The sequence below is a fragment of the Neofelis nebulosa genome, chromosome 1 (assembly GCF_028018385.1).
Source record: "Neofelis nebulosa isolate mNeoNeb1 chromosome 1, mNeoNeb1.pri, whole genome shotgun sequence".
In the NCBI taxonomy this organism is placed as follows: domain Eukaryota; kingdom Metazoa; phylum Chordata; class Mammalia; order Carnivora; family Felidae; genus Neofelis; species Neofelis nebulosa.
The window spans coordinates 172,038,978-172,065,334 of NC_080782.1; the positions used below are offsets into that span (position 1 = coordinate 172,038,978).

A 26,357-nucleotide genomic window follows, 5' to 3' on the forward strand; every position below is an offset into this window, starting at 1 on the left:
GAATGTGGAGACACGCAAATCTGGAACAACTCCTCCCTGCCAGGAAGAGCCCTGACGGTTCTCCTCCAGCTCCCTTCCCTGCAAGGACTCTGCAGTCCCACCGCGGAGCGCCACCCACAGTGCGAGAAGCGCGAGACCCACCGGGAGCAAGCTCCCGCGCCCGCGGACTGGAGCAGGCGGCCCCGCCCACGCGGCCCGCCTCCAGGGGCCAGGCTGGGGCCGCCCCTTCCCGCCCCGGCACCGCCCGGCCTCCGCGCCTGGAACTCCGCTTCCTGCTCTCCGGCCGACGCCTTCTGTCGCTGCGCCTCTTTCGCCGCCGTGTAGCGCCTTCTGGTCCGACGTCACCGGCGCTTCCGCCAATGAGCTGAAGAGGAACAAGCTGCGGCGTGAAAGTGACCACAGGAGCAGCCAATGGCCGCGAGGAGAGGGCGGGCCGAGGCGGGAGTGTGAGAGTGAGCGCCCGCACGCGTGGGGGAGCTGCGGGCGGTGCGGGCGGCGCGTGGCGCAGGAAGGGGGGCGCGGCAGGGGGCGGGGGCGCGGCGCGGGCGGCCCCTCCCCCTGCCCAGCTCCGGGCGGGCGCCGAGAGCGGCCGGAGTTTACGCGCCCGGGAGGGAGATGCGGCCGCCGCTCGGGCTCCTTGCAGGTAATGCGTGGGGCGGCCCCTGCAGGGCCGAGTGGCCGAGTGTGCTGCGAGACGAGCATAGTTGGGCGCGGAGCGGACGCGGGGTCCTCGCTGTCGCCGCGCCCCGAGCCCCGCGGGCCGGCCCGGGTCCGGCGGTGGTGCTGCTGGGAGTTGGCTCCAGGACCTGGGCTGCGACCGGGGCCAGGGTCACGGGGGACGCGAGCCCCAAGCGCCCCGGTGTAAGCTGCACACGGGACAATGGGCGCGGCGTGGAGGGTACGCGCTCCTCCTGCCCGCGCCCGGGCTCCTGCGCTCCCTCCGCCCGGGGCCGTGGTCACCTCTGCCACCCCTGCCTGCTCCAACTGCAGGGGCGCTCCGTCGCCCCCGGGGCGTACCAGGCGTCTGCTGTGCGTCCCAGGAGTGGCCACCTGGCCGCGGAGCCCCGCTCCTGGCCGCCAGCTGGCCGTGGCGCCGGCGATGGCTGGGCACAGCCGGGCCTGTTGGCCGCCTGCCCTAGGTTAAAGGCGGCTCCCCTGCAGCGCCGCGAGTGCCAGCTCCTCCGCGCTGGCTGCCGAGCGGAGCGACGGGAGAACCGCGTGCCACCGGCCCGGGCGCCCGGGGCCAACGAGCTGCCACTTCCCCGCGCGGGCTTGGAGTTTAGGGAAGCCGAGCAGGTGGTGCAGCCGCCGCCTCACCTCCTGCGAACTCCGCGGGGCTTCTGGTCGTGTTGATGTTTTGACTGTGTGTGTGTGTGTGTGTGTGTGTGTGTGTGTGTGTGTTTCTTTCTTTCTTTTTTTTTAATCACACACAAAAGGAGGGAGGAGTTAGAAAAGAGATCTAGCCAGCGCGCTGTGAATCATCCCACACAGTTATCTCTGGGAGAGCAGATGGAAGGGGAGAATTCCTTGAGGAACAATTACAGTAACGACTGACTGGATCCCTTCTCTGTCCCCTCGCCCTGCAGGCCTGACCTTGCCTGGCACACCCCAAATCGACGTGGGGTGAAGTGGTGCTGGCTGATTTAGAGGGGGAAATGGCTACAAGCTAGCAAGCTGGAAACTTTCTGGGACAGTGTAACTGTGAATGCCGAACCACACACAGTCCTTCTTGCTGTAGGCAGGCATGGCTCTCGCCTGTTACTGAATTAAAAAGCAGAAAGGTGATCACAAGAGGAAGATACTTTGAGTAGCATTTTTTTTCAGCGCTGCATTGTGGGGGGCGGTGGAGATGACAGGCTCCCAAAACTTGAAGCCCCCAAAAGAGGAGCAGCCAGCTAACATCTCCAGATGCTGGGTCACAAATGATCGTGTTCTTTAGTCTGATTTCCAGAAGCACTGTCTCATCGCAGCCTGGCAGAGGGCAGCTTGCGTTTGGATGGATTGTTACTGATGAGGTAGAAAGGTCGGCCAGAGGCCAGCAGGCCCTTCCATGCATGTGGAAAAATATTCTGCAGTAGGTAACTGCTGCTCATAGTCCCAGGGCGAATCCTTTAGATTGGTCTCACCATCCCTATTTCCTGCAGTCTGAGGCTGCTATGTCAGTTGTCACTGGGTCCCTAGGGTTCACAGCTCAGTGACATTCCTTTTGGGAGGTGGAGTCCTTGTTTTTTTGACCATTGATGATTTATGAATTTATTTGAACCCCCTGAAAATAGAGGCTTCATATTAGAAGTTTTGAGAAATTGAGAATAAAGAGCCTTGCTTCATTCCAGAATTCAGTTACTTCTAGGGCCAGTTAATTCTGAACAGTATGAAATCAGCACAGGAGTCAGATAGGGATCAGAGCAGCAGTTTTACCACTTGAAAAACTGGCTGTAGCACCACTGGGACTGAGCCTGAGACCTCCGTGAAACTCCTTTGCACTTCATGTGGTGAACTTACCATCCAGCCACACCCCAGAGCCAGGGCTCCCAGGCAGGACACCTGGAGGGGAGAAATGAGACCGCGTACTTGGAGACCTAGCAAGAGAAAAACAGAAAGTGCACCTTCCTATTTCATGGCTTGTGTACAAAAAAAGAGGTGGAGGGGCAGGTCAGCCTGTCTGTACCACCTCACTCAGGGAGGGCTTCTTTAACTTGAGCACCAAGCCTGGCTGGGATCATCAGAACAAAGGCCGCTTTCCTGTTGGAGGAAGGGAGGTTGGAGCAGGGTCACTGTATTAGACTGTGCCATTTATGCAGGACATTCAGACACCGGCCAAGGAGGCAGTGCCCTGGACCCATCCAAGGAAGGACATCCTTCTCTCAGTTACATTGGGACAGTTGGATGGGCTACTGCTGGTCTCGGTTGGTAAAACCATCTGCAGGAATAAAGAATTGATAGCAACATCTCTGTTCCCAAGACAGGAGATCAGGGATGAAGCACTGGGAACTAGATTCTCCAAAATGGTAACAAGAATGGGAAGTAATTGTTTCCATACATTCTTCCTTTTAATCCTCTGACAACCTCCCAAAGTTATGCGGTGGTACCCTGTTGTGCCAGTGAGGATTTGAGCCTTAGAAAGACTGAGAAGCTCAAGGTCTCAAAGGTAGTGAGTCCACCTCCGCCTGCCTGGAGAGCCCGCCCTCTTAACCCCAGTGCTGCACTCTGAGAACTTTGCATGGGTTCCTGACACATTGTAGATTTTATGGCATTTGCTTATCTGCAGTATTTTCTGAACCATTCCACTGTATACATTAACCATAATGCCTTAAATTAAAAAAGGGCATTTGGGAGTATTTTCAGGGACAGCAAAGTAGCGGGAACCTTGGAGACTCAGGAGGGAAGCCGCAATAGAAGTCTTGCAATGGTAGGACTTGCTGATGTCCCTGCAGTAGAAGAGGGGGAGATCATTCTGAGATTAACCCAACCATCCTGGTGATGCTTCAGGAGTCCCGGCCTGGCCCACCAGGGCGCTGCAGATGTTTGAGTCCATGGTCTGCCTTCCATATATCTCTGCTATTGCCTGAGTACCAAAAAGATTCATTGTGTTCAATGAATAAAGATTCATTGTATTCCAAATAATCTGAAATGAAAAGTGGGGCAGGACAGCTCATGTAGGAGCACAGATTATGTGTCTTGCTTCCGTGTTCTTCCTATAAGAATTGGAACCTCACGACAACCTTTTGTGAAATAATATTCAGATCTTTGGGCCCATAGCAGGTAACATCAAGACCAGCTCTGTTGTGCATTTAAAACTGTCGCATTTTCCTCCACATTAATTTTCCAAATCCAAGAACACTTTTATTCCCTTCATGTGAAGTCATGCCATCTTTCTAACTACATGGTCTTTATGATTTCTTTTTCACCTTGTTTTTGTTTTGCTTTGCTTTTTTAGTAGCAATTTCTTATTTTAAAAAAATTTTTGAAGTTTTTATTTATTTATTTTTGAGAGAGAGAGCAGGGGAGGGGCAGAAAGAGAGGGACAGAGAGAGAATCCCAAGCAAGCTCCACACTGTCAGCACAGTGCCCAGTGCAGGGCTTGGACCCATGAACCGTGAGATCATGACCTGAGCCAAAACAAAGAGCTGGACGCTTAACCAACTGAGCCCCCTTGGTGCCTCTTTAGCAGCAGTTTCTTTAGCTGAAATGTAGACACAACAGTTGGCCTGCATGGTGACCTATATGGTGTTTGCAGCTATAATTTGGGTTGAACCAATGGTTTACCCTTTCATTGGAAAAGACAAAGGCAGCAGATAGGAGCTGGGATATTTCCCACCAGCACTTGCTAAGAGTGAATTACATTAAGTGGAGAAGCTTGAGGGACCAGCAGTGAGAGATACAAAGTCTTTCCTCTCTGGGTTGTAAATCTGGACCTCTTTTCAGCACCCGGAAAGGGACAGTGTTATCATAGGATGATGTGTCCCATTGACTGTTGGATCTTTTTCCACATTCACTCAGATAAAAGCCAGAGAAAAGATGCCTGTGACCTCAGATGGCCTGACTTCTCATTTGGCTGACTTCTCATTGATTCCGTAGTCTGGGGTAGTCCCTTGGAGGCCTAGAGACAAATACATCTAAACTGCCTTCACAATCAAGGGGTTTGGGATTCTCCTCCACCTTCACCCAAAAGGACTGGGAGCCAGGGCCCTTACTAATGTAGATAATAAACAAAATATTTGTATTTAAAAATTAATACTAATATTAGGATTTAAAAAATAATTGTGTCCGTGCTTTTACCCTTCTTAAAGAAAGTGCTTGTAATCATAGTTAACCTCCCCTCAGCAGTCATTAAAGCCAGACAGCAGTTCTCAGCGCCTCAGGTGGCTATCCTGTGGAATGACAACCACGTTAGGTACAACAATTATCCCCAGTTTAGAGGCAAGGAAACTGAGGCCAGAGAGGTTAAGTAGCTTGTCCATAGTTACCCAGGATTGGAACCTGAACACTTTGAGCCAAACATGATTCTGGTCAATCCAAAGAAAGCACCTGTTGGAGGTATAGTGGAGATAGAGACAGATAAAATGTGATTCGCAGGGTAGTTTTGTATTTGGGCAAATTCCAAGGCAGGGGGTTCTCAGGCAGCTGTCACCACTGGAAAGCTCTTACGCCTTGCTGAGTGTCACAGGAAGTAGACTCTGAAAGGACAAGGCCATAGAACTAATAAATGGCAAGGCAGAGAGACCAACCGTTCTGGCTTTAACATTTTTCCTGTTTGAAAGAAAAGTTAAAAAATAAGAGGGTATTTTTAACTTGACTCTTTCACCAACGTTGAAGGTCATATTCTTACCTGGGATAGCTTCCCCCTCTTCTCCTTTAGGATTTGGCTCAGCTCTTTCTGGACTAAGATACTGTCCTAGACTGGTCAGTCTACAGTGTTCTCTCCTTCGTCTGTCTGTGTGTGAACCCCTCAGCTGGCCATCGATCACGTGTCCTGCCTGATCATCTATGTTAAAACTCTTCTCTGCCAGATTTTCTGCTAACTGGCATGAGTGACTGAGTTCTAGAGAGACTCTAAGCTCTCTCAGAATCAGGACCATGTTTTATACCCTACCACACATCCATGCACCATGTGCTAAGACTTAACAAGGAATATTTACTGATTTCTCTGGATTGGATGAAGCAACATGGTAACTTCAAAAAAAAATTTTTTTTAATGTTTTATTTTTTAAAAGAGAGAGAGAGAGAGAGAGAGTGTGTGAGTTGGGGAGGGACAGAGAGAAAGGGAAATACAGAATCCAAAGCAGGTCCCAGGCTCTGAGCTGTTAGCACAGAGCCCAATGTGGGGCTTGATCCCATGAACCACAAGATCATGACCTGAGCCAAAGTCGGATGCTTAACAAACTGAGCCACTCAGGCACCCTGGTAACTTTTTTTTTTTTTAACTTTGGTGTAACTGGTTCAAGGACTATAAAAACAATTTGCCTTATGGGGTTGATAGGTATAGTATTTCCTTAAATCAGCATGTCTCAAGATAATCCAGTATCAGAAACCCAAGGGCTTGTGTTTCGGTGGTTGCAGTTAGGCCCAGGAGAATTTACATCTGTCCCAGTGACCCTTCTGCCCAGTAGACTCTGAAAACCACATCTTAAAGTTTGTAATGACCAGATCCTATGCACTCACAGTGTAGGTGACTGTCTAGTTCCTACTCACTGCAGAAACTTTCCTAACTGTGTGTTGATGGATATTTGTGTTGTGTCATTTTTCTCATAGATTTCTAACCAGCATGATGCTGGAGCAAGAGGCTGGCAGCCAGCAGTTTTCAAAATGGCCGAGTTGGACGCTGATTTGGGTCACATCATCCCCTCTTCTGTGCTTGCCCCTTTCTGGGCTAAGTTAGTAGTGGGATTTGTTTCCCTTGTATGTTTCGCACGCAGCTATGATGGAGATTTTGTCTTTGATGACTCTGAAGCTATCATTAACAATAAGGTTTGTATGGTAACCCCTTTTTGGTAAACTTGTGTTAATCATTTGCCTGTTTCTCATTAGTAATCTAAGTTCGTGTTGGATAATTCTCTATTTGACCTTGGTTAAGCATTTGCCTGGGCCCCAATTGTGTTGTAGATTTCCCGTCTCTTTTAGGTAGCATCTTTGTGATTTAGGGCCTCTTTTATTGTTTATTGTTTACGGTCTCCAGACCCTGCCTGACCTCAGGCTTTACCCTCACCACATACCCCATCCGAGGCCCCAGTCTACACACACATCAGAGAGACCATTACTCTCAGTTTACAAGGCAAGGAGGGCATTGCAGACTAAGTATTTCAGGTTTTATGACAGATTTCTAGAATCCTAGGCCACAGCTGTTTTCCCCCTCCCCCCACCCCAACATGCACTTGCTGCAGTGATGGACGAGTCTGATCACCTGCCAAGAGGTGCGTCCGTCTGCGTCCGTTCGCAACAGCAGGCAGGGAGTTGGCTTCTTCTTTGTCCTTTGCTGATAGCATCAGGACAGCCTGCTGGCAGGCGCTGGAGAATGAGGAGTGTGCTGTCGGTGGAAGCTGCAGTTTCTGCCCATTTCGTGTTTGGAGACTCAAATTTGCTGAGTTTGCAAAATCCCAGCCAGTTTTGCTCTCCAGTGGGTGCTATATCAGTGCAGGGAAAATGCCTGTCTTTCACTAGCTAGAGAGAGGGAGAAAGAAATAGGTTTGGAGAAAGGAAAGAAAAAGATTCAAGGGAACTAAAAGAAAATCAGACAAGAGCCTTGGAGGCAGGGAGAGCCCAGGAGAAGAAATGCGGAAATGGCACAGATTTGTGACCTCTCAGTTACTCAACAGTTATTTCGTGTGTGTGTGTCTGCACCAGTGAAGACAGCCCAAAGGAATAGCCTAATATATTTCTCTCCAGGCGGTGCAGTTGTAGCAACTCGGTAACACTGTTGTTGAAATTTTGAAGTCATGGATTCTCCCAAATGAGCAAAACCTCAATTTCATATTGGAAATGTTGAGAAAAATTCTCTGTGACCAACGTGTATGTGTGATGGTGACAGTGAGGTTGAGGGGGGGGGGGTGATTTTTGTAAGTATTTTATTTGTAACATCTTGTATGTACTGATCTTCTCTATTTTATGATGCAGACTATCAACCAACCTTGATGTTTAGTTTTTTTTTTAATTTTATTTATTTTGAGGGAGAGAGAGAGAGAGCATGTACATGAGCAAGCATGAGTGGGGGAGGGGCAGGGGGGGGGGGTGGGGGACAAAGAACCCCAAGCAGGCTCTGCCCTGTCAGCACAGAGCCCAATGCGGGGCTTGAGCTCACAAACCGTGAGATCATGACCTGAGCCGAAATCAAGAGTCAGATGCCAGACCCACTGAGCCACCCTGGTGCCCCGATGTTTGTTTTTAATTCAGGTTCTTCACTTATAAGTTTCCTCAAGTTCACCCAGCAGTTACTGTAGATGTTTGTTTCTTTTTAAACCACGCTTAAAAGAAAAAAGTAGTAGCTCCTAGCAACTACATCACATGGGTGGTTTTATAGCTGCAGGATTGCTTTGCTAACAAGGAAAGGAGAACATGACTTAATTTTTAAAGCCCGTTCTTCATTTCATTAAGAGTTTCTTCACTCTTCCACTTTTATAAAGTGGAAGATACATAAAGTGTTCGCTTAGATCATTATCTCGAAGGAGGCACCTTGGTGACTTGTCAGTTAAATGTCTGACTTCAGCTCAGGTCATGATCTCATGGTTCGTGAGTTCAAGCCCCACATCGGGCTTTCTGCTGTCAGTGCAGAGCCCACTTTGGATCCTCTGTCTCCTTTTCTGTGCCCCTCCCCAGCTCTTGCTCACGCGCACTCTCTGTCTCAAAAATAAATAAACATTAAAAAATTAAAAAGTAAATAACATTTAAAAATTAAAAAGAAAAAAACCTTATGTGGAAGAACTTTGATGAACAAGGCAGGGGAAAGCGCAAGCCCTGTTGTATGAGGGATGGCCTGGGACACGGTTATAATTCTTCCCTCCGTGTGGGGTAAGGCCGATGAAGCCATTTTGTGGCCCTGCTGCACATTGTCTTGGCAGTGTTTTCTAGAGCATCACACTGTGCTCCTTTGTTAACTTGCTAGCCCTCCTTTTTTCCTTTCCTGTTTAATGAAAGGCTCCGCTCTGTTCATTGGCGCTGTGCCCACAGTAATGTGAAACAGGCTGTTCCTGGGTTTTATTGGTGTTAAAGACTGTTTTCCAGATGCTTCCTTGTAGTGTTGAGTTGCCTTTTTTCATTGAGATGATGGTTTTCTTTGAGACAGTGGAGTTAGCAGGAATTTCAGACACACGTCTTTTCCATAAATCATTGTGAAGAGAAATGGACCTTTCTTCCTGCAGCGCGCCCTGCTGTGTGTAGGCTACACCTAATCAAATATTTAGAGCTTTGTTGGTGTTCATTTTCTGCTCAAATGGAGGGAAAGATCCTCCGCCCAGCTCCTTCACAAGTGAGCAGGTACTTCTGGGACAGTGCAGAAGAAGATGGGCTTCCAGTTTTGTCACTGAGTAAACCAGATTTGTGGGTAGTTTGCAAGACCTTCATGAAATACCGGACTGACTGTTAGAAGAGGGGTCAGTATGCTCAAGGTCTCTGAAGCCAATACCCAATGAAGTGAAATTCACCCACAAAGTGGATATCAGGTGACCAACTTTGCCTCTGTCGCACATCTTCAAGCCCTTTCCCTTTGATCAGTAAGCACTTAAGTAGTGAGTACTTACTGAAGTCCCCGTGTGCCATGGACACTGCTTGCTTCTTTGTCCCAGCCATGATTTGACACATTTCTGCTTGAGGCTTTCCCCACCTTGGTTGTTAGAAGCTGCAGGGACTGTCCAGGTTGGATGCAGACGTGGGCAGAGGGTCTCTTCTCAGGTGCACCCACCTACTGGAGTCAGGAGCTAATCACACAAGAGGCCGAGGTCTGGAGGCAGCCAGGCAGCCCCCTCTCCCCCACAAAGTGTCTAGTGGTGTGATTTGTGGGCGTGCTTCTGGCTGCAGAGCCCCAAACCTGGGAGCCCCCCTGGGTGTCCGTGAGCCTTGCAGTCTCCTTTAAAGCATTCTTTTTTGTTTATGTTAATCAGTGCTAATCTGGTCACTGCAGGGAAGAGTCTGGACTGATACACTTAGGGGTGCTTAGCATGTCATAATTTCTAGTCCCTAAAATATTCCCGTGTTTGTTATGCTTTGAAGAGAAAATTAGTATTTGCTTTTATTGCTTATTCTGCAATGCCTTGTCTGTCTCTCTTCTTGTCAGACATGGTTTAAATAATCTAGTTCTACATTTAAATGTTTCTTAAAAGATGCATTTTTCAGGGCACCTGGGTGGCTCAGTTGGTTGAGTGTCTGATTTGGGCTCAGGTCGTGATCTCACAGTTCATGAGTTCAAGCCCCACATCAGGCTTGCTGCTGTCAACCTGTCAGTGCAGAGCCTGCTTTGGATCCTCTGTCTTCCTCACTCTGCCCCTTCCCTGCTTGTGTGCTCCCCAAAATAAATGAATGTATATTTTTTAAATATGCATTTTTAAGCATCTGTAGCACAGGACCAAATTAAATTACCTTAATAGTAAAATAGATGTCGTTTTTTAATAATTAGTGATTTTTATCTTTAAAAATTAGATGGAAGTTGTTTTTTCTTTCATTTTTCTTCCTGTTTAGCTAGGATTCAAAAATAGACAATATATGCTTATCAGGTCAAATTTTAACTGAGATGTTTTAGGAAAATTGCCTTCTGTATTGAGTATGAAAGAGGCATTAGTTTATTCAACATGGATTAAGCACTTTCTGTATACTCCCCACCCACATGATGTGGCCCCGGGGCCTCACCCCCAGTCCAGTGGGGCAGACAGATGGTAGTTAGAGATGATAAACCGCCAGGGTGCCAGGCACTGTGAGGACAGGTGTGAGATGCCCTGAGGCCCATGGAAGGAGAATTGCATCAGCTGAGGAAGGTCATAGCCTGCTGGCCAAACGTGAACGGCAGGAGATGCTGGGCTGTGAGGAGCTGAGGGGTAACTGTCTGGTGGATACCTACGTGTGCAAATCCTTGGGGAAGGGTGGCAGCAGGTGCTGTGTGGGGACCGGACAAAGGTCAGAGTCCACGAGATGAGCAGGCAGAGCTCGGCGGGAGCCAGAGCACCCTGGGCTGTGGTACCCACATCAGGACGTCGGCTTTGTCCTGGGGGCGGGGGGAGCCATCTGGGTGTTTTAAGCAAGGTGGAGTGGGTGACCCAATTTGCAGGTTGGAGAGATTAGCCGGGAGAACGTGCTGGAGGGAGGCCTGGCCGTATCCTCGGTGAGAGGTGGCAGCGGCTTGGCTCAGGGCTAATGGAAGAGATGGACCAAAGGGGAATGAGCAGCTCTAAGGAAGAGCTCCTGGTGAGGGCTTAAACACGGGGTGAGAGAGGGTCCTGAATGCCCTCTACTGTGTCCCTGCAGGACCTCCGAGCAGAAACGCCCCTTGGGGACCTGTGGCATCATGACTTCTGGGGCAGTAGGCTGAGCAGCAACACCAGCCACAAGTCCTACCGCCCTCTGACCGTCCTGACTTTCAGGTGAGGTATGACAGTGTGGGCTGCGTAGGATGCTGTGCCAGGTTCTGTGTGACAAGGCTCCCGGTGTGGGCAAGTGGAGCCGGTGGATCCTGGGGAAGAACAGACCACTCACTCATATGGGTCTCCGAGGAGTACATGCTAATTCCAGCTGTTAGGGGTAGGTCCCAGCAACGTGGGGAGAACGAGCCTGAGGAACCACGACTCCAGGGCTCGCTTGTCCAGGACAGATCCTAAAAGTGGAAGGATGCAGGGAAGATGAACGTGGCCCCTGTGCGAGGGTGATGTGCAAATTAGTGAAACGTTCCACATTTTGCACGTTTGTTGGAGATTGGACCTTTGCTGGTTACCACTGGAGAAACCATGTGAGTCAAGGCAACGCGTGGCATCTAAGGAAATTGTGGGTTTTTTTCCGCTGTAAAAATGATAATAACAAGGTAAAAGTCTTCCTGCTGTTACCAAGTCAATATGCAAATACAAAATAAAGCTAAAAGCACCCTCCCCCACCTCCCCATCTGCATTGGATAGCTGTGTTCACCTCCCCAAAGTTCCCATTCATAGCTGTTTCAGGTGCAATCAGTACTTATGTACAGATCTCTCAGAAGCACAGAAATGATGAATTAGAACTGCTGGTAACTGAAAAGCAGTCAGAAATGTGTTTTGTTGGACGGATGAGAATGTGTTTTGTTGGACAGAAAGCTGGTGGACGAACTACCAAGGAGTACTTTTTGTTTTTTGGATAAGCAAGTTACGTGACTGTCTTCAATCCAGGTCCCTGTGGGGTAGCCAAGAGTAAGGTGTGCTGTGTCATATCATCTTGGGAGGCAATCTTGCCTTTTTAGGGCTTAAGAAATTGTCTAGCTTTCCTTCTGCTTTTCCTCTCCACGTGTTTTCTGCCACACTTGTCTGACATGCTCTTATCTGCTCTTTTTCCCCCAGTAGTTAGTTATGTTCTTGCCCTTTCTACATCTCCTCCCTTTAACACTGTCACTCACCAGCCTTCTTCCTTCAGATGCTTTGCATTTTATTTTGCACACTTCTGCGCACCTGGTATGAACCCCTTTTGCTCACTACAGGATTAACTACTATTTGTCCGGAGGCTTCTACCCCATGAGTTTCCACGTGGTCAACATCCTCCTGCACAGCGGCATCTCTGTCCTCATGGTGGACGTCTTCTCTGTGCTGTTTGGCGGCCTGCAGTACAGCAGTAGAGGCCGGCGGTTGAACCTGGCCCCCAGATCCTCCCTATTGGCCGCTCTGCTGTTCGCCGCACATCCGGTACACACTGAGTGTGTAAGTAGTGTCCATCCGTGGCCTCTGTACTTGTGTCAGGACAAGGAGCCTTTCATACGTTGGCTCATTCCCTAAAGTAGGCTGCCCTTGAATGGTCTTACTGCTGTAGAAAGTATATGGTGCTAAATGCTGCCAGATGCTTGAAATGACTCTGTAGGTCCGACAGGTCTTTCTCTCTTAGGAAAGATGCAGAGTCCCAGGTGGGCAAAGACTTCGTAATCATGGTGTGATCTTTGGTGATACTTTCTGTTTCCTCTATATGACTACACTGTAAAGGGTAAATGTTGAATATGTAGGTGTTGAATATTTAAATACTGAACAGACACCTGGTTTGGGGGTCTGAAGGTCAGAAGCTAAGAACTCGTCTTCAGCGAAGGGTCAGACGCAGTTTTCCTGTCTTCACCGAGAGCTGTCTCATTTTCAAAATACTTTTTCGTGCTTAATGTAATTGTAACGGAACTGCTGGGAGAGTGGACGGGCCACTTTACAGCAGAGGAATGGCCTGGGAAGACAAATAACCCATCTTCCTCAGGTCCATCACATAGCTGGCAGAGGTCGGGGTGGAACTTGAAACCTGGTGTCACAGGCTCACACTGAGGGCATGAGGGCACACTTGGAGTTGTGCTGGAAATCTCTGCTGGGATTGGTCAGGAGCTCTCCTCACCTGCTTTGCACCCCCCTCCACCCCCCACTCTTCACTACCTGGATTATTCTCCCACTGAAGGGCTTGGCCCAGGTGACAGGGCAGCTCCTAACAGGGCCGTAACCTGCTGTCCTGTGGGCCACACCTGTATTCCGTGGAGCTGCTGCTGGATATTTTCGGTACAAACTGTGTTGGGATTTACCCAGATGTATGGGGATTTCAGGAGCCACCCTACCCCCGCCCACCACAGATCCCTTTGAAAATAAAAATCTGCGTGTGTGCTTGAGGTAAAAGATTTGATTTTAGCCATTCATTCTGTGTAATGAAGTACCTGCGTGTAAAATACTACATGTTCCTTATTACTTCTCTGCAATAGATTTCTACATTTCGTGTGTATTTAAACCCCCACATTTAACTGAATACATTGAGCGTCTTGAAGTGAGTTTCAAAATATTGAGCAGAATTTAGTGTTCTGCTTTTGTTAAACTCTTTGTTCTTTGGTATTAAGAGGATTGTAGAGTTGTTATCACAACCTTCTAGTATCTTATTACTTCATAGCTTTTTTTAAAAAAATTATCATAATGTTTTACTTCAGCAAATTCGGAGGACTGACAATCTGGAAACTGTGGTAAAAGATTCGTTATCGTCTATTTATATATAACGGTAACCAAATTAGAATTTGCTTCCATGTGATTTCTCCTTATGGCTTAAGTGTTTGTTGGGACCCAGAAATAGTGTACGGGTTGGTCAGAAAAAAGGGAATTTCTGGCAGAAGTACTGATTTACAGTTTTGGTCCTCATTTAATTTAGTGTGATCTTAAAGCAAAATAAATATTTGAGTTATTAACCAAAGAAACTTTTCTAAAATTCTGATTTTAAATATTGAGAAGTTAGTTTATAGAAAATTTTGAAATGCCAGCAAGTGTAACTGGATGTACACACACACACACACACACACACACACACACACACACCAGTAAATGCAATCTGGGAACATATTAACCCTAAAATTATGCATTTGAAGTATTTAAAAAGAAGCCAAGGGAAATCTAGCTATAGGAGAATAGGGAATTTTTGAGAAAAATCTCTTCATCTCCCCCACCCCTCCATTCCATCAAAGTCATTCAAACTCAAACTGCAAGAAAAAATTATGGATCATTAAAAATTAGCATTCTTTTTTTTTTTTTTAGGTAATGTTTATTTATTTATTCTGAAAGAGAGAGCAGGAGAGGGATAGAGAGAGAGGAAGACAGAGAATCCCAAGCAGGCTCCACGCTCGCTCAGGATGGAGCCCGACACAGAACTGGATCTCACGACCATTAGATCATAACCTGAGTGAAATCAAGAGTCAGATGCTTAACCGACTGAGCCACCCACACACCCCCAAAATTAGCATTCTTAAAACAGACTATTTGTATGTTCATCTTTCATTGTCATGGCCAATAATATTCAGTTTCCTCCTATCTACACCCACCCATTATCCCCCACTCTCCATTTAACACAGCTATAAAAATAAGCAAAAAGCAGGGCCCAAGGAGCTAGGTGGAAAGAGAGCCTGTCGAAGCCCCCAGGCCAGCGCTGGGGAAGTAGCCCTGGGCTTCGGGCTCCAGGCTGGGCCAGGGTCCCGCATGACTGTCCTTGGCACAGCGCCCCCCAGCTGAACAGTGATCTAGGATGAGGACTCGGGGGTGGGAGTCATTGTGCTTCTGTTTTCATTTACTAAGGGAAAGCAACAGCAATGTGGCCCCTCCAGGTTTTAGTAATATAAATTTCTTTGTGTTAAGATTTATGTGTTTTGTGCCTTCTTGATATTAACTTTGAGGATGTTTTTGTCCACTGCAAATAAGAACCTAAATTTCCCGGTCTTCTAGGGTGACTAGCCATCCAGTTTGCCCCATATTCAGGGAGTTCTGTGGCCTGGGACTTTCCATTCTGAAACTGGGACCGTCCCAGGCAAACCAGGATGAGTTGGTCACCCTATAGTCTTCCCACCTATTGCTCCCCAACCAGTAATGAAATAATTGTAATTAGTGGTATTTGCTCCTCAACTAATACTGAATGCCTCTCGTTTTCCAATATGCCACCCCAAATCACTCCAGGGTGTTCGTAGGTGTATAAGGCCTCCGACAGACCAGTCATCAGGGGAGGGTTGCTCTTGTCTGTGGCCATCAGGATGGAGGCCCAGGGGACACCAGTGCCACCATAGATTTTCCTTTTCCTCAGAGCATTGGTAAGGATTTCAAGTTGCCTGAATTTGGTATCAAAGAGGGAAGCTCAGGCCTCCTTAGGAATTCTGTCCATGTATGAAGCCAAAGTTTAATACTGAAGGAATTAGGTGGGGAAGCATTCCCCCTTTCCCTTCCTCTAATTCCTTCTTACCATCCCTATGCAAATACACCACCTGCTCTATGGATTTGAGGGAATTGCAATGATTTCTCTAGAAAACGCTGATGTGAGTGTTCCAGGTTATCTCTGAAGAGGTGGAAAATTTTCCCTTCCTCATTTCTAGGTTCTTTGGCTGGCCTAATAATTAGATTGACATAAGACAGATCAACAGGAGAAAAATTTAATTTCTAGAGCCCCATAAAAGTATGAGATTCAAAGAAGTGACCAAAGCAGGAACCTTTTCTAAATTTGTGAAGAATTGGTAAGACAAAGGGATGTGGGATTGGGGTAGTGAATTAGTGAAGAAGTAACATAGATTACTTCTATGTTTACATAGATTTACATAGATTTTTTACATAGATTTTTCCAGCCCTAAATTCCCTACTTCTGGTGATAGGGATACCTTCTACACTCCTGATAGAAGGAGGCTACTTTTCACAGGGGAGATTTATTTCCTGCTTTCAGTGGGATAAAAGATGGTCAGATCGTCCATCTAGTATTTGCTGTTTCTCAAGTACCTTTAATTCAAGATAATCAATATGCCAAAGTGGCATATCTAAGGTGGAGGAGTCTGTTCCCTTTCCTTTGTAAGAAAAAAAAATAGCCTTTGTAAAGACTTTTGCCTGAAAATACATACCACAGATAACAGGGAAGGAAAATAATATCTTTCCATACTGTTGTCAATTCCCCAAACAATTGGACACAGTGCATCCCTCCTTGGATAGCCTTAAATTTTTTTCCTGTGAAGTCTCTCTTTAATTATAATGTCAAAAATTCTTTGTAAGGACTAAAAACTCTTTTGCTTTAAAACACCAGCCATTCTTTTTAAAATGTGTTTTTATTTATGTCAGACAATGTCATGTACATACATTGCTTAAAGACTTGGGAGTATTTTCACCAGTTACCCAACGAATGTTTATTTTCTAAATAGATTTGTGTAATGGGATGCCTGGATAGTTTAGTCAGTTAAGTGTCTGACTCCTGATTTTGGCTCAAGTCACGATCTCTCTGTTCATGAGATTGAGCCCCGCATCGGACTCTGCACTGACAGTGCAGGGCCTGCTTGGGATTCTCTTTCTCTCCCCCTCTCTCTGCCCCTCCTCTGCTCATATGCTCACTCACTCTCTCTCTCTCTCTCTTTCTCAAAAATAAATAAAACTTTAAAAACATTTTTTAAGTTTATATAGGTTTAAAAGTTCATTTTAGTGTAGGTCTTTAAATGTACCTTAGCTACCTAGATAATAAGTAGTTTAGGCTGGTTGTTTTCACCCCATCCCTGGTATTTATAGGAACACTACCCTTCCCTCATTCATTTGAAGAAACTTTGTTCTCTCACCCCTCACAACCCCATTCCCTGCTTCCCCTGAGTCCCTTGCCTTAGGGACCACTTTGGATAAGCTTCTCTGCATTGGTTTGGATAACTTTCTGTTCCGTAAGGGTTTGGGATTCAGGGCCATCCTCAGCCCCTGTAGGTAGTCTCAGAAGGAAGATGCCCCTCCTTTCCCTGTCATTGTCCTGGGGGGTGGAGGTGGTCCCCTGCTCTCTTTGTCACCACAGTGCTATGGAGCCAAAACCTGCCTCACCCTGGGCTCCTATGCCCTTTGTTTCTTTCTGCTCCCCATGCTTCTGGAAGCACACTTCAAGAGTCATGCAGGGAGCTAACCGTGAGCAGCATCTACTGTGTGCCAGCTCTGTTTGGTTTACCTGCATCCCTGATTTTACTGTGTCCCTGATTGAGTGAGTTGCAGGCTGGAGTATTCAGGAACTCTCATTGCGTACTCACTTCGTTCCTGAAGTTAATTGTACTGTTCAACCCTCCGGCATATTGGCATACTTGTTCCAGATCCATTGAAGCTTTGTTTGTCCTTAGCTTCCTTCTTGGGAGGTGTTTTTCACGTGGGTGGCATTCACAGGTTGGATTCCTCAGCCCCTTCAATCCTAGTGATTGCGTGACTCCTTGGGATGCCACACGCACTGCCGTCAGGAGTTAACAATCAGCATGGAAAATCACCCTCAGAGTTTCATATCTAGCAGGGTAGCATGGGAATGCTGCTAAAATAGCCATCTCTTGTCCACACACTTGGGAATCGAATGTAATTGTAGTCATTTTCATATTCTTTGTATAGTCTCTTCTCTCCATTTATAGCATAGTCTTTATTCTGTCCCACATAATCATAGTATCTGTCCTTTAAGAAAAGATAAACTTACCAGCTATTGGGGTGACACCTAGAGAATCCAGAGAATTTGGTACGTGTCATATCCAGGTGCTAGTTCGTTAGCAGAGCGTGCCACATTAACTAGACCCACACTCCTGAGTGGAGTTGTGTGTCTTTCTCTGCCAGGAGAACAATTACTGGATGTGACATGAGACATGAATTTCACATTTGCTTTGTTATCACTAAGGTAAAGAAGGGAAGGGCAGTCATGAGAGAAAGAGATGGTTGACATTTTATTCTATTTTCATCTTATTTCTCAATCCCTTTTGAAGCATTCTGCTTTCCGGGTTAACCCAAGTTTTGGTCTCGAAGGGAGGAAGAGGGGCAGAGGTAGCACTGAACCACTGTTCCTGTGCTTTCTCTATTTGCCCAGTGACCTGCAACATTAATTTCCCAGCTTTCCTTCATGTTTCCAATCAAATTTTCTTTAGTAAATATTATGCCCTTTGGGCTGATAACATTTTCCAATTATAAATCCACTTTGGGGATATCAGCGGCACAGGCCTCTGAGCTCTAGGGTGCGGTGTGCTGTGACAGAGCTCTCATGGCCCACGTGCATCGCCGACTGTGTCCTGCTCCCAGAACGGCCATCAGCACGACCCTGCCAGTCCCGCTCTCTTGGGAGCAGCTAGCTCAAGTCCTAGACCAAAGAGGGAAAAGAAAAACCAATCATAAGATAAGACCACAGGGCTGCTGTGTAGTCAGCACAGATTATTTTAATAGATGGAAGAATCTAGTAAGGTTTTTGCCTTTCATTTCTAAGAAATTTTTTATACATTTAGGATTTAAAAAAATTTTTTTTTTTTTTACCTAAATCTATTTTTCTTCTCCTTCTTTTAAGGTTGCTGGTGTTGTCGGCCGTGCAGACCTCCTGGGTGCCCTGTTCTTTCTGTTATCTTTCCTTGGCTACTGTAAAGCATTTAGAGAAAGTAAGCATGATATTTGCCTTCTTATGTTTAAGATGGGAAATTAATCTATTTATATAATTTTATCACTTCACGAGGATGTGGGTCAAAAAGTCTCTCTTTAGATATGTGTTTATTCCATTGCTTTTTTAATAATACAAACTTAATACATTAGCGTTCACATGGGTCCATTCTTTTCCAACGTGTTTTTTTTTTTTTTTTTTTTTTTATTTATTTTTGGGACAGAGAGAGACAGAGCACGAACGGGGGAGGGGCAGAGAGAGAGGGAGACACAGAATCGGAAACAGGCTCCAGGCTCCGAGCCATCAGCCCAGAGCCTGACGCGGGGCTCGAACTCACGGACCGCGAGATCGTGACCTGGCTGAAGTCGGACGCTTAACCGACTGCGCCACCCAGGCGCCCCCACATGGGTCCATTCTATTGAGTGGTGAAACCAAGAGCTTCTGCTCTTACTAACACAGTCGTGGTTGATTTTTGTAATTTTATTGACAGTAAAATTGTAGGGGAAGCACTTTTGTTTATTCTTTATTAAAACCTCTCAGTGGAAAAAAAAAATACTGGAACAGATGACTAGCTGTGGATAGGTACCTGGATTATGAAATTCTTGCTTTAATCATTGGAGTGTTATTAGTACTTACAAAGAAAGTCATTGTTGCTGGAATTGAAATGACTCATTGGGTATGTGTGTCGGGGTGGGGGCATGGAGGAATGTCTTGGGACAGCATAGCAGGTGCACTTACTGAGACGCAGAGAATCCCTGTATGGCTCTGCTCATTAGATGGACTCCAGTCATCCCCAAGTCAAGTCATACCTTCCAGGTTGCTCGATCGTAGACATTGGGTGTGATGAACTTGGCTTATGTAGTAGTCATACCTGCCAGCTCCAGCAACAGTACATGTCCAGTTTCTGTATCTGAAGAAGTTAGAAGTTTATGGACTGTAGAACTCTCCTTATGTGTCACAATCAATGATTTATATCGGGGGTTGGGGTGAAGGGAAAAGAGGGAAGGCTCCAGGGATGATTTCCTCTGGAATATCCTCAGTACCTTGGCCTCCTTGAGGTTTTTCCACAATTTCTCAAGGCTCAGGTATGGTCCGGGGTCCAGGACTTTCCTGTTATTGTCATATACTAATGCTTGTTCTTTGGTACCTTCTGTGAATTAATCCCTTGTTGATCACAAAGAGCAAACCACTCATTCATAATGTTGTGTGTGCTGGGGCTGGTGACATGGAAATCTCAGGGCTGGTAAATGGCAGGCAGGCAGGCAGGCAGGAGTCGGGGTGGTCCCATGGGCCAAATCAAGCCCGTTAGCTCTTCTCATGTGGCCTGCAAGCTAAGAATGATTTGGTTTTTTTTTTTCCAAAATACACATTGAGCCATTGCTACCTAATTTAATGATCACGTGTTCAGGCAAATTTTAAGAATGATTTTTATAACTTTTTTTTTTTTTTTTACCATTTCAAAAATAGTAGTTTCTTTTTTTTCCATAATTAAATTTACACACCTTCCAACCACAAGTATTACAAAAGAAAGTTAAAAAAAATCATATCTTTCAGATCCTAAACTTGTCTTCAGCATTTAGCTCAAAGGTCTCACCATCCTCAAAAAATTGTTCTCCTGCTAAACTCATGAGCTAAAAGTTCCGTCCAAGTAGTGACAAGACGGTCTTTGCTAGCCCATGGTCATTCTCTTATTTCTTTTTTTAAGTTTATGTATTTATTTTGAGAGAGAGTGGGAGCGGGATAGGGACTGAGGGAGCAGACAGAATCCCAAGCAGACTCCACACTATCAGCACAGAGCCTGATGGAGGTCTCAAACTCACAAACTGTGAGATCATGACCTGAGCCGAAATCAGGAGTCAGACACTCAACTGACTGAGCCACCCAGGCACCCCTAGCCAATGGTCATTCTTCTCCCATTTTCCCCAGCCAGTCAGGTCTGAACAGCAGAGTAAGGCTTGATTGGGGGGTGAGGGAGGAGGGCTAATTTTCCCCAGTACAAGATGGCATCTGAAGTTTGATGGGAACTTGAGAGGCTTGAGGGAAGGGTCCAGGCCCTGTATTTAGTCAGAGTCCCTGCTGGAGGAAGGGGAAGAGAAAGAAGAAGAATGCTTGGCATGCTTGTGGTGTTTGCGTGTCTTTTTATGAGCTTTTCTTCATTTTCTTCCGCATCTTCTTGGCCATCACCATACCTGGTCCTACCATGCCATGTGCCAAGGGATTCACAGGAGGCATGCCAGGAACAGGAGGTGGGTAGGGACCTAGGGGTGAGCACCCTGAATCCCCTGGTTGTGGTACAAGATGAGGGGTGCACCCAGGGGGAAAGCTGGATCCCCCAGCAGCTGCTGGGGGAGTTGGAAAGAGGTCTGGAGGACAGGCAAGATTGGAACCTCCAGGGATTTGGCCCCAGCTTGCTGGCACTGGGGTTTCAACTGTTGAGGTATTTTTCTTCTAGCCTTTACACTGCTGTCTGGGCTTGACTCCTCCTCGGCTCTCTGATTTTTACATTTTTAAGTGGCTGGGAAATAAAAACCAATAGTAACCTATTGTGACATATAAAAAATGACATGAAATTCAGATTCCAGTGCCCACATATAAAGTTTTATTGAGACATAGGCACACCCACTTATTTTCATTCTGTCTGGGACTGATTTTGCCCTACAGCGTCAGTTCCATAATGTCGACACAGGCCACCTAGCCTGAAAGCCTAAGACACTTACTGCCCAGTCCTTTGCAAAGTTTGCCAATATCTGAGACAGATGATTTTCAGGGTTGTTGTCACCATCTGAGTGGTTCCAAATTTTTTTTAGTAATGATTAATACAGGTTTCCAGAAGAAAATTTTTTACTTATAAACATAGATGACTTTGCTGTTAATATAATAGCTGCCATTTATTGGCTATATCTAGTGGCACATGTATATGTGTGTATGTTATGTGTGTGTGTGTGTGTGTGTGTGTGTATATATACATATACATATATATATATATATATATATATATATATATATATATATATACGCTTTCTCATTTAAGTATGTAACAGTCTTTGTGGAATTACTTCCCCATTTTTCCAGATGTAGGACTCACAGTTTAAGTAACTTTTTCAGGGTCACACAGCTACTTATGGCAGAACTGGGTTCACACTGGAGTCTAACTCACTTCAAAGCCAACGGCAGCTGCCTTGTGTTCCTCTGCTTCCTTGTACTCATTGGACCAATGAGGCAAAACTTATCAAAACCATCATTAAAAATAGCCAGGAAGGGGACACCTGGCTGGCTCAGTCAGAAGAGCGTGTGACTCTTGATCTCAGGGTCATGAGTTCAAGCCCCACATTGGGTGTGGAGATTACTGAAATAAATAAATAAACTTAAAAAGAAATAGCCAGGAGGTGCATTCAGTTCTACTAACAAATTGATAAATTATTAAGCATGATAATGGCATCACAGGTATGTTTTGAAAACAGTTCTGTTAGAGACTCATGGTGAAATATTTGTGGATGAAATGGTATAATGTCTGCGATTTGCTTCAAATTAATCTGAGGGGAGGCAAGAAGCATGTGGCCAGACTGGCCAGAAGTCGATCATTATTCGAGCTAAGTTAGGGGGATATAAGGGTCCCTACTGCCATACCTCCACTTTGGATGTTTTTTGTTTTTGTTTTTGTTTTTAAATAGTTGTTTTCTTTTTAAAGGCCAGGTGAGTCACCAGATTAAGCATCAACAGATTTTAATGACATGCTTTTTTAATCGTTAAAACATTGTGCTTATCTCAGACATCTAGACAATCCATTTCTAAGTATTTTTTTCCTTTCAACCTTACGTGAAACAAATCAGTAGTTAATGACATGGGACCATCCCTGAGGCCTGAGGTTCCGCCTCTCCTGAGGTCTCTGTGTGTTTGGAAGACAACCATTTAGAAGGTTGAACAACATCTCCTTCGTTTTCTCCCTCCCCACAACTCCCAGGTGGTGTCCATCCCCACAGTAAGTGTCAGCGGGGCTACTTAATCTTAACATTTGCTTTCAGGATTCTGAAAGAGTTTCTAACACAGTTTGCCTTTCAAAAAGTGCTATCCTAAGGTGAAAATGGCCCAAGGACCAGATTCTTGTGATATTTTAGTGTCCTGTATATTAGTGGGACTTCCCTAGCAAAACAAAGACTTAGTTATATTATTTAAATCCCCATAGACTTTTTCTCCCTTATTTTTCTTGTGATAAAATATACGTAACATCAAATTGACCATTTTAACCATTTTAAATATACCAGTTTAGTGCATTAAATATATTCCCACTGTTCAACCATCACCATTGTCCATCTCCAGAACTTTTTCATCTTGCAAAAGTGAAACTCTGTACCCATTAAACAGCAACTCCCTGCTCCCCCTTCCTTAGCCCCTGGAGAACACCATTCTACTTTCTGTCCATGAGTTTGACTGTTCTAGGTACCTCATAGAAGTAGATTCATACAATATTTGTCCTTTTGTGTCTGGCTTATTTTGCTGAGCATAACACCCTCAAGGTTCATCTATGTAGTAGCAGGTGTCCGAATTTTTTTCAAAGCTGAATAATTCCATTGTATGTATATATCACGATTTATTTATCTGCCAGTGGGCATTTGGGTCCTTTCTACCTTTTGGCTACTGTGAGTACTGCTTTGAACATTGGTGTACCCAATAGACTTTTTCAAAAAATGAACAATAGACTTCTTTTAAACCTTATTTTTTTTTCTACAAAAAGATTTAGGCAGGGTTGTAAATTCTTCTAGCACGAGCTGTGATGTTTTGATGTTCTACGCATTGTACCTAGAACATCCATATAGAAACTACCCATAGTTCCCAAGAGCGGACTGGAGTTGGCCTGTGAGATTTTTCACTCACTGCCCCTCCTCCATCCCATCCTGTACAGGCTGAACATGGGGCAGATTATGTCTTGGAGCATCAGTTGTCTCAGACCTGCAGCTCTGCTGAGACACAGCAGAAGGGTGACCCCAGTGGCCCCAGACTGCACCATGCTTACCGAGGACTTGGTTACACCCAAACACCCTGCACCCCCCTTTGTTACCATTATTTTATCATACTGAGATAAAACCACCAGTTTTCTTCTGACTCACCATGTTTCTGATAGAGCAGAGGTTGGGGACAGCTGAACAGAACAGCTTCGAGTACATAGAATACTGGTGGTAACTTCTCTTCCTGAAACTGAAAGTTAACTTAGCAATTAGGCATGTCCAGCTCTTCCTGGGGTTGGTATCTCCCCACCTATGGTGATCATAAAACTCCTAAGATACACATGGCCCCGGGGATCTGGTAGGGGGAGCAGTAGGATGACAGAGTGCACCTGCCCCAGCCTCATAGCACATTGAGTACCATTTTGTGGCTTTTCCATAAGACCCAATCGGAATGGGGAAGTGGGAGAGGGGGAGAGAGTCCATTTTCTACTCACTCTTATGCTCATTATAGATGGTGGTACTCATGTTCTTAAGTTGCCAAATAAATCTGCATTTGTAATTACAGAGGATAATTTATTCATCATATTTCTCCTAAATAAAATTAAAAATTGAATCTGTTGGCCTTTATCAAAGACAACTCTAAAGTTGTAATGAAGAATCAATCATTTTATTAATTTTAACACATCCCTCCCTTAAAGACTCTATTCCCTATACTGAATGCCTGTCAAAGACATAAGAAGTTTTTTTTTTTTTTGAAGAAAATACTAAATGTTGATAGATTTTAACATGTGGGACACAATTTAGGAGATAGAATAAAACGTCTCACTATTTCTAAAGATTACTCGGGTGGATTAATGAAAAAACTATCAGAAGACTAACAGTTCTTCTATCAAGTGTGAACTGATGAATTTATTAGCCTCCTTTAGTGTGGACTATTCTCAGAGAATGGTGAAAAACTAAAGACATCTTATATTCTTTCCCTCGTTCCTTTAGTATTTACCTTCCCCCCCCCCTTCATTTCACAAATGTACATATTCTGACATATGCATCTGTGTTAAACTCATTTGTAAATTACAAAATTATCTCCAAGAGCCATCTCTACAGAAGGTAAATTTTTTAATAAAGGCTTTGGAAACTAATACCAAAGGTAAAAGTGTTTTAACGTGTGATGGCTTTTCAACTAATACATTGATTCTTGAGAAATTGGTGAAGTATATTCCAGTCTGGATGGAACTGTGTTAACAGTAGTAGCAACATGATCTTTCTTTTTTGGTTCAGTAGCATTCCTTTGACATTTGTTGTGTTTGCTTTAAAAATGGAAAGAGATTGTTGGGCCTTTAATGTTACATGTGAAATGTTTTCAAGAAAGTTAACCTGGAAATACTTCATGTTTGCACACAGATAGCAGTGGTAAATGTGGCTTCTGTGGAGAGCCTTTTAAGAATCTGAGTAGATTTTCATTAGGTTGAAGTTCCTTAGGACAGAAGACAGATGGATCAATTAGGAAAAAGGTTTTCTGTTGACCTCTTGTCTACAGGTCACCCCACCTTCCCAGGATCTGTTTTCCTGTTCACTTGAACCCCCTTCAGGAAAAGGCAAGGGTAAATGAAAATGAGGCCTGTGGCCCTGCTTCCAGACTGAAGTGAATGGCCTTCTACAGTCTCTGTCAGCTTATTTAGTCATTGGAAAATATAAAGCTATGAGGTTGCCCCTCTCCACACATCCAGCCTCAGTGTCTTGACCCTGCCAGTTATTCTTGGCTGTGGTCTTTTGTGTCCTTTTTGTCCTCTGATTGTATCCACCTGCCCACATAGGCTTTGCGTTACAGATCATAATCATTTTTTTCCCCTTGGGAGTTTAAAGTAGGTGGTTGAAAACACCCATCTCTCAAGCTGCACTCTCCATCATTTTGAGTTGGTTTTCAGGTCCCACTCACTGTTTTCACTGCTATTTTCAGTCCCGCTCACTGTTTTCACATCACGGAGTATGGATGGTATGATTGAATTCTGCCTCCCAAGTTCCTTGCAGGTCCGGAGGCAGTGCAACCTGTATTCGAAAGAGAAGGACTTACACTCAGTTATTAGCTTCCCCGGGGAAAGTCCCATTTCCAAAACGTAAGGCAGTTCTCTGATTCCTCCCCTACAAGGCTCTGCGCCCTGAGCTCCACCTGCTGTAATCTCAGGAGCAAGCAGAGCAGGGCAGGACATGGTGAGCCGGTGAGCAGATGCCCAGCCCTGTCGCCCACTTGCTCCATTCACATCGGACAGCCCCCTCAGCTCTGCCAGCCACTCCTCCCCTCCACACTCCCAAATCCCCCTTTGTCTCATTATCCCCACCAAGTCTGGTAGAGCCTTTCCTAGTCTTTGCTGATAGAGACACTGTGTTTTCAGCCACTTTTCTATGTTTCAGATTTTTCATACTCCTTTTTAAACATACTAAGAATAGAATCTACGTTTATAGAGAACTCTCTGGAATAATCTTTACACAGCATGGTAATGTTCACCTTCATACCTATGGTGGATAAGAGTCTTTTTAAAGAGGAGCAAGACTTTCAGGGGTGCCCGGGTGGCTCGGTTGGGCGTCCAACTCTTGGTTTTGGCTCAGGTCATGATCCCGGGGTCATGGGATCAACCCTGAGTGTCAGGCTCTGCACTGAGCGTGGTGCCTGCTTAAGTCTGAATCTCTCTCTCTCTCTCTTTCTCTCTCCTTTTTTTTTTTAAATTTTTTTTAATGTTTATTTTTGAGACAGAGAGAGACAGAGCATGAATGGGGGAGGGGCAGAGAGAGAGGGAGACACAGAATCGGAAGCAGGCTCCAGGCTCTGAGCCATCAGCCCAGAGCCTGACGCAGGGCTCGAACTCACGAACCGTGAGATCGTGACCTGAGCCGAAG

At 45.6% G+C, this 26,357-nt stretch overlaps 1 protein-coding gene, 1 long non-coding RNA gene and 1 pseudogene across 5 annotated transcripts in view; 2 read left to right on the top strand and 1 right to left on the bottom strand.

The window, feature by feature from the left end:
• The first annotated feature begins 337 nt into the window (after positions 1-337).
• The window catches only part of TMTC4 (transmembrane O-mannosyltransferase targeting cadherins 4), a 66,372-nt gene continuing 40,352 nt past the window's right edge, over positions 338-26,357 (top strand). For 2 of the 4 annotated variants that reach the window (XM_058743581.1, XM_058743590.1), the window contains exons 1-5: positions 338-452; positions 6,253-6,468; positions 10,945-11,060; positions 12,134-12,350; positions 18,436-18,523. In XM_058743581.1, the coding sequence (XP_058599564.1) occupies positions 6,307-6,468; positions 10,945-11,060; positions 12,134-12,350; positions 18,436-18,523 (583 nt within the window). In that variant the 5' untranslated portion in view covers positions 338-452; positions 6,253-6,306. The other 2 variants (XM_058743605.1, XM_058743598.1) reach the window with 2 other exon arrangements.
• On the top strand, positions 11,277-11,373 carry LOC131489729 (U6 spliceosomal RNA; annotated as a pseudogene).
• LOC131519964 (uncharacterized) lies at positions 17,953-19,350 on the bottom strand. Its single transcript, XR_009265890.1, has 3 exons — positions 19,261-19,350; positions 18,405-18,503; positions 17,953-18,234 (listed from the first exon to the last, which is right to left on the bottom strand). It is a non-coding gene; the product is annotated as an uncharacterized LOC131519964 (long non-coding RNA).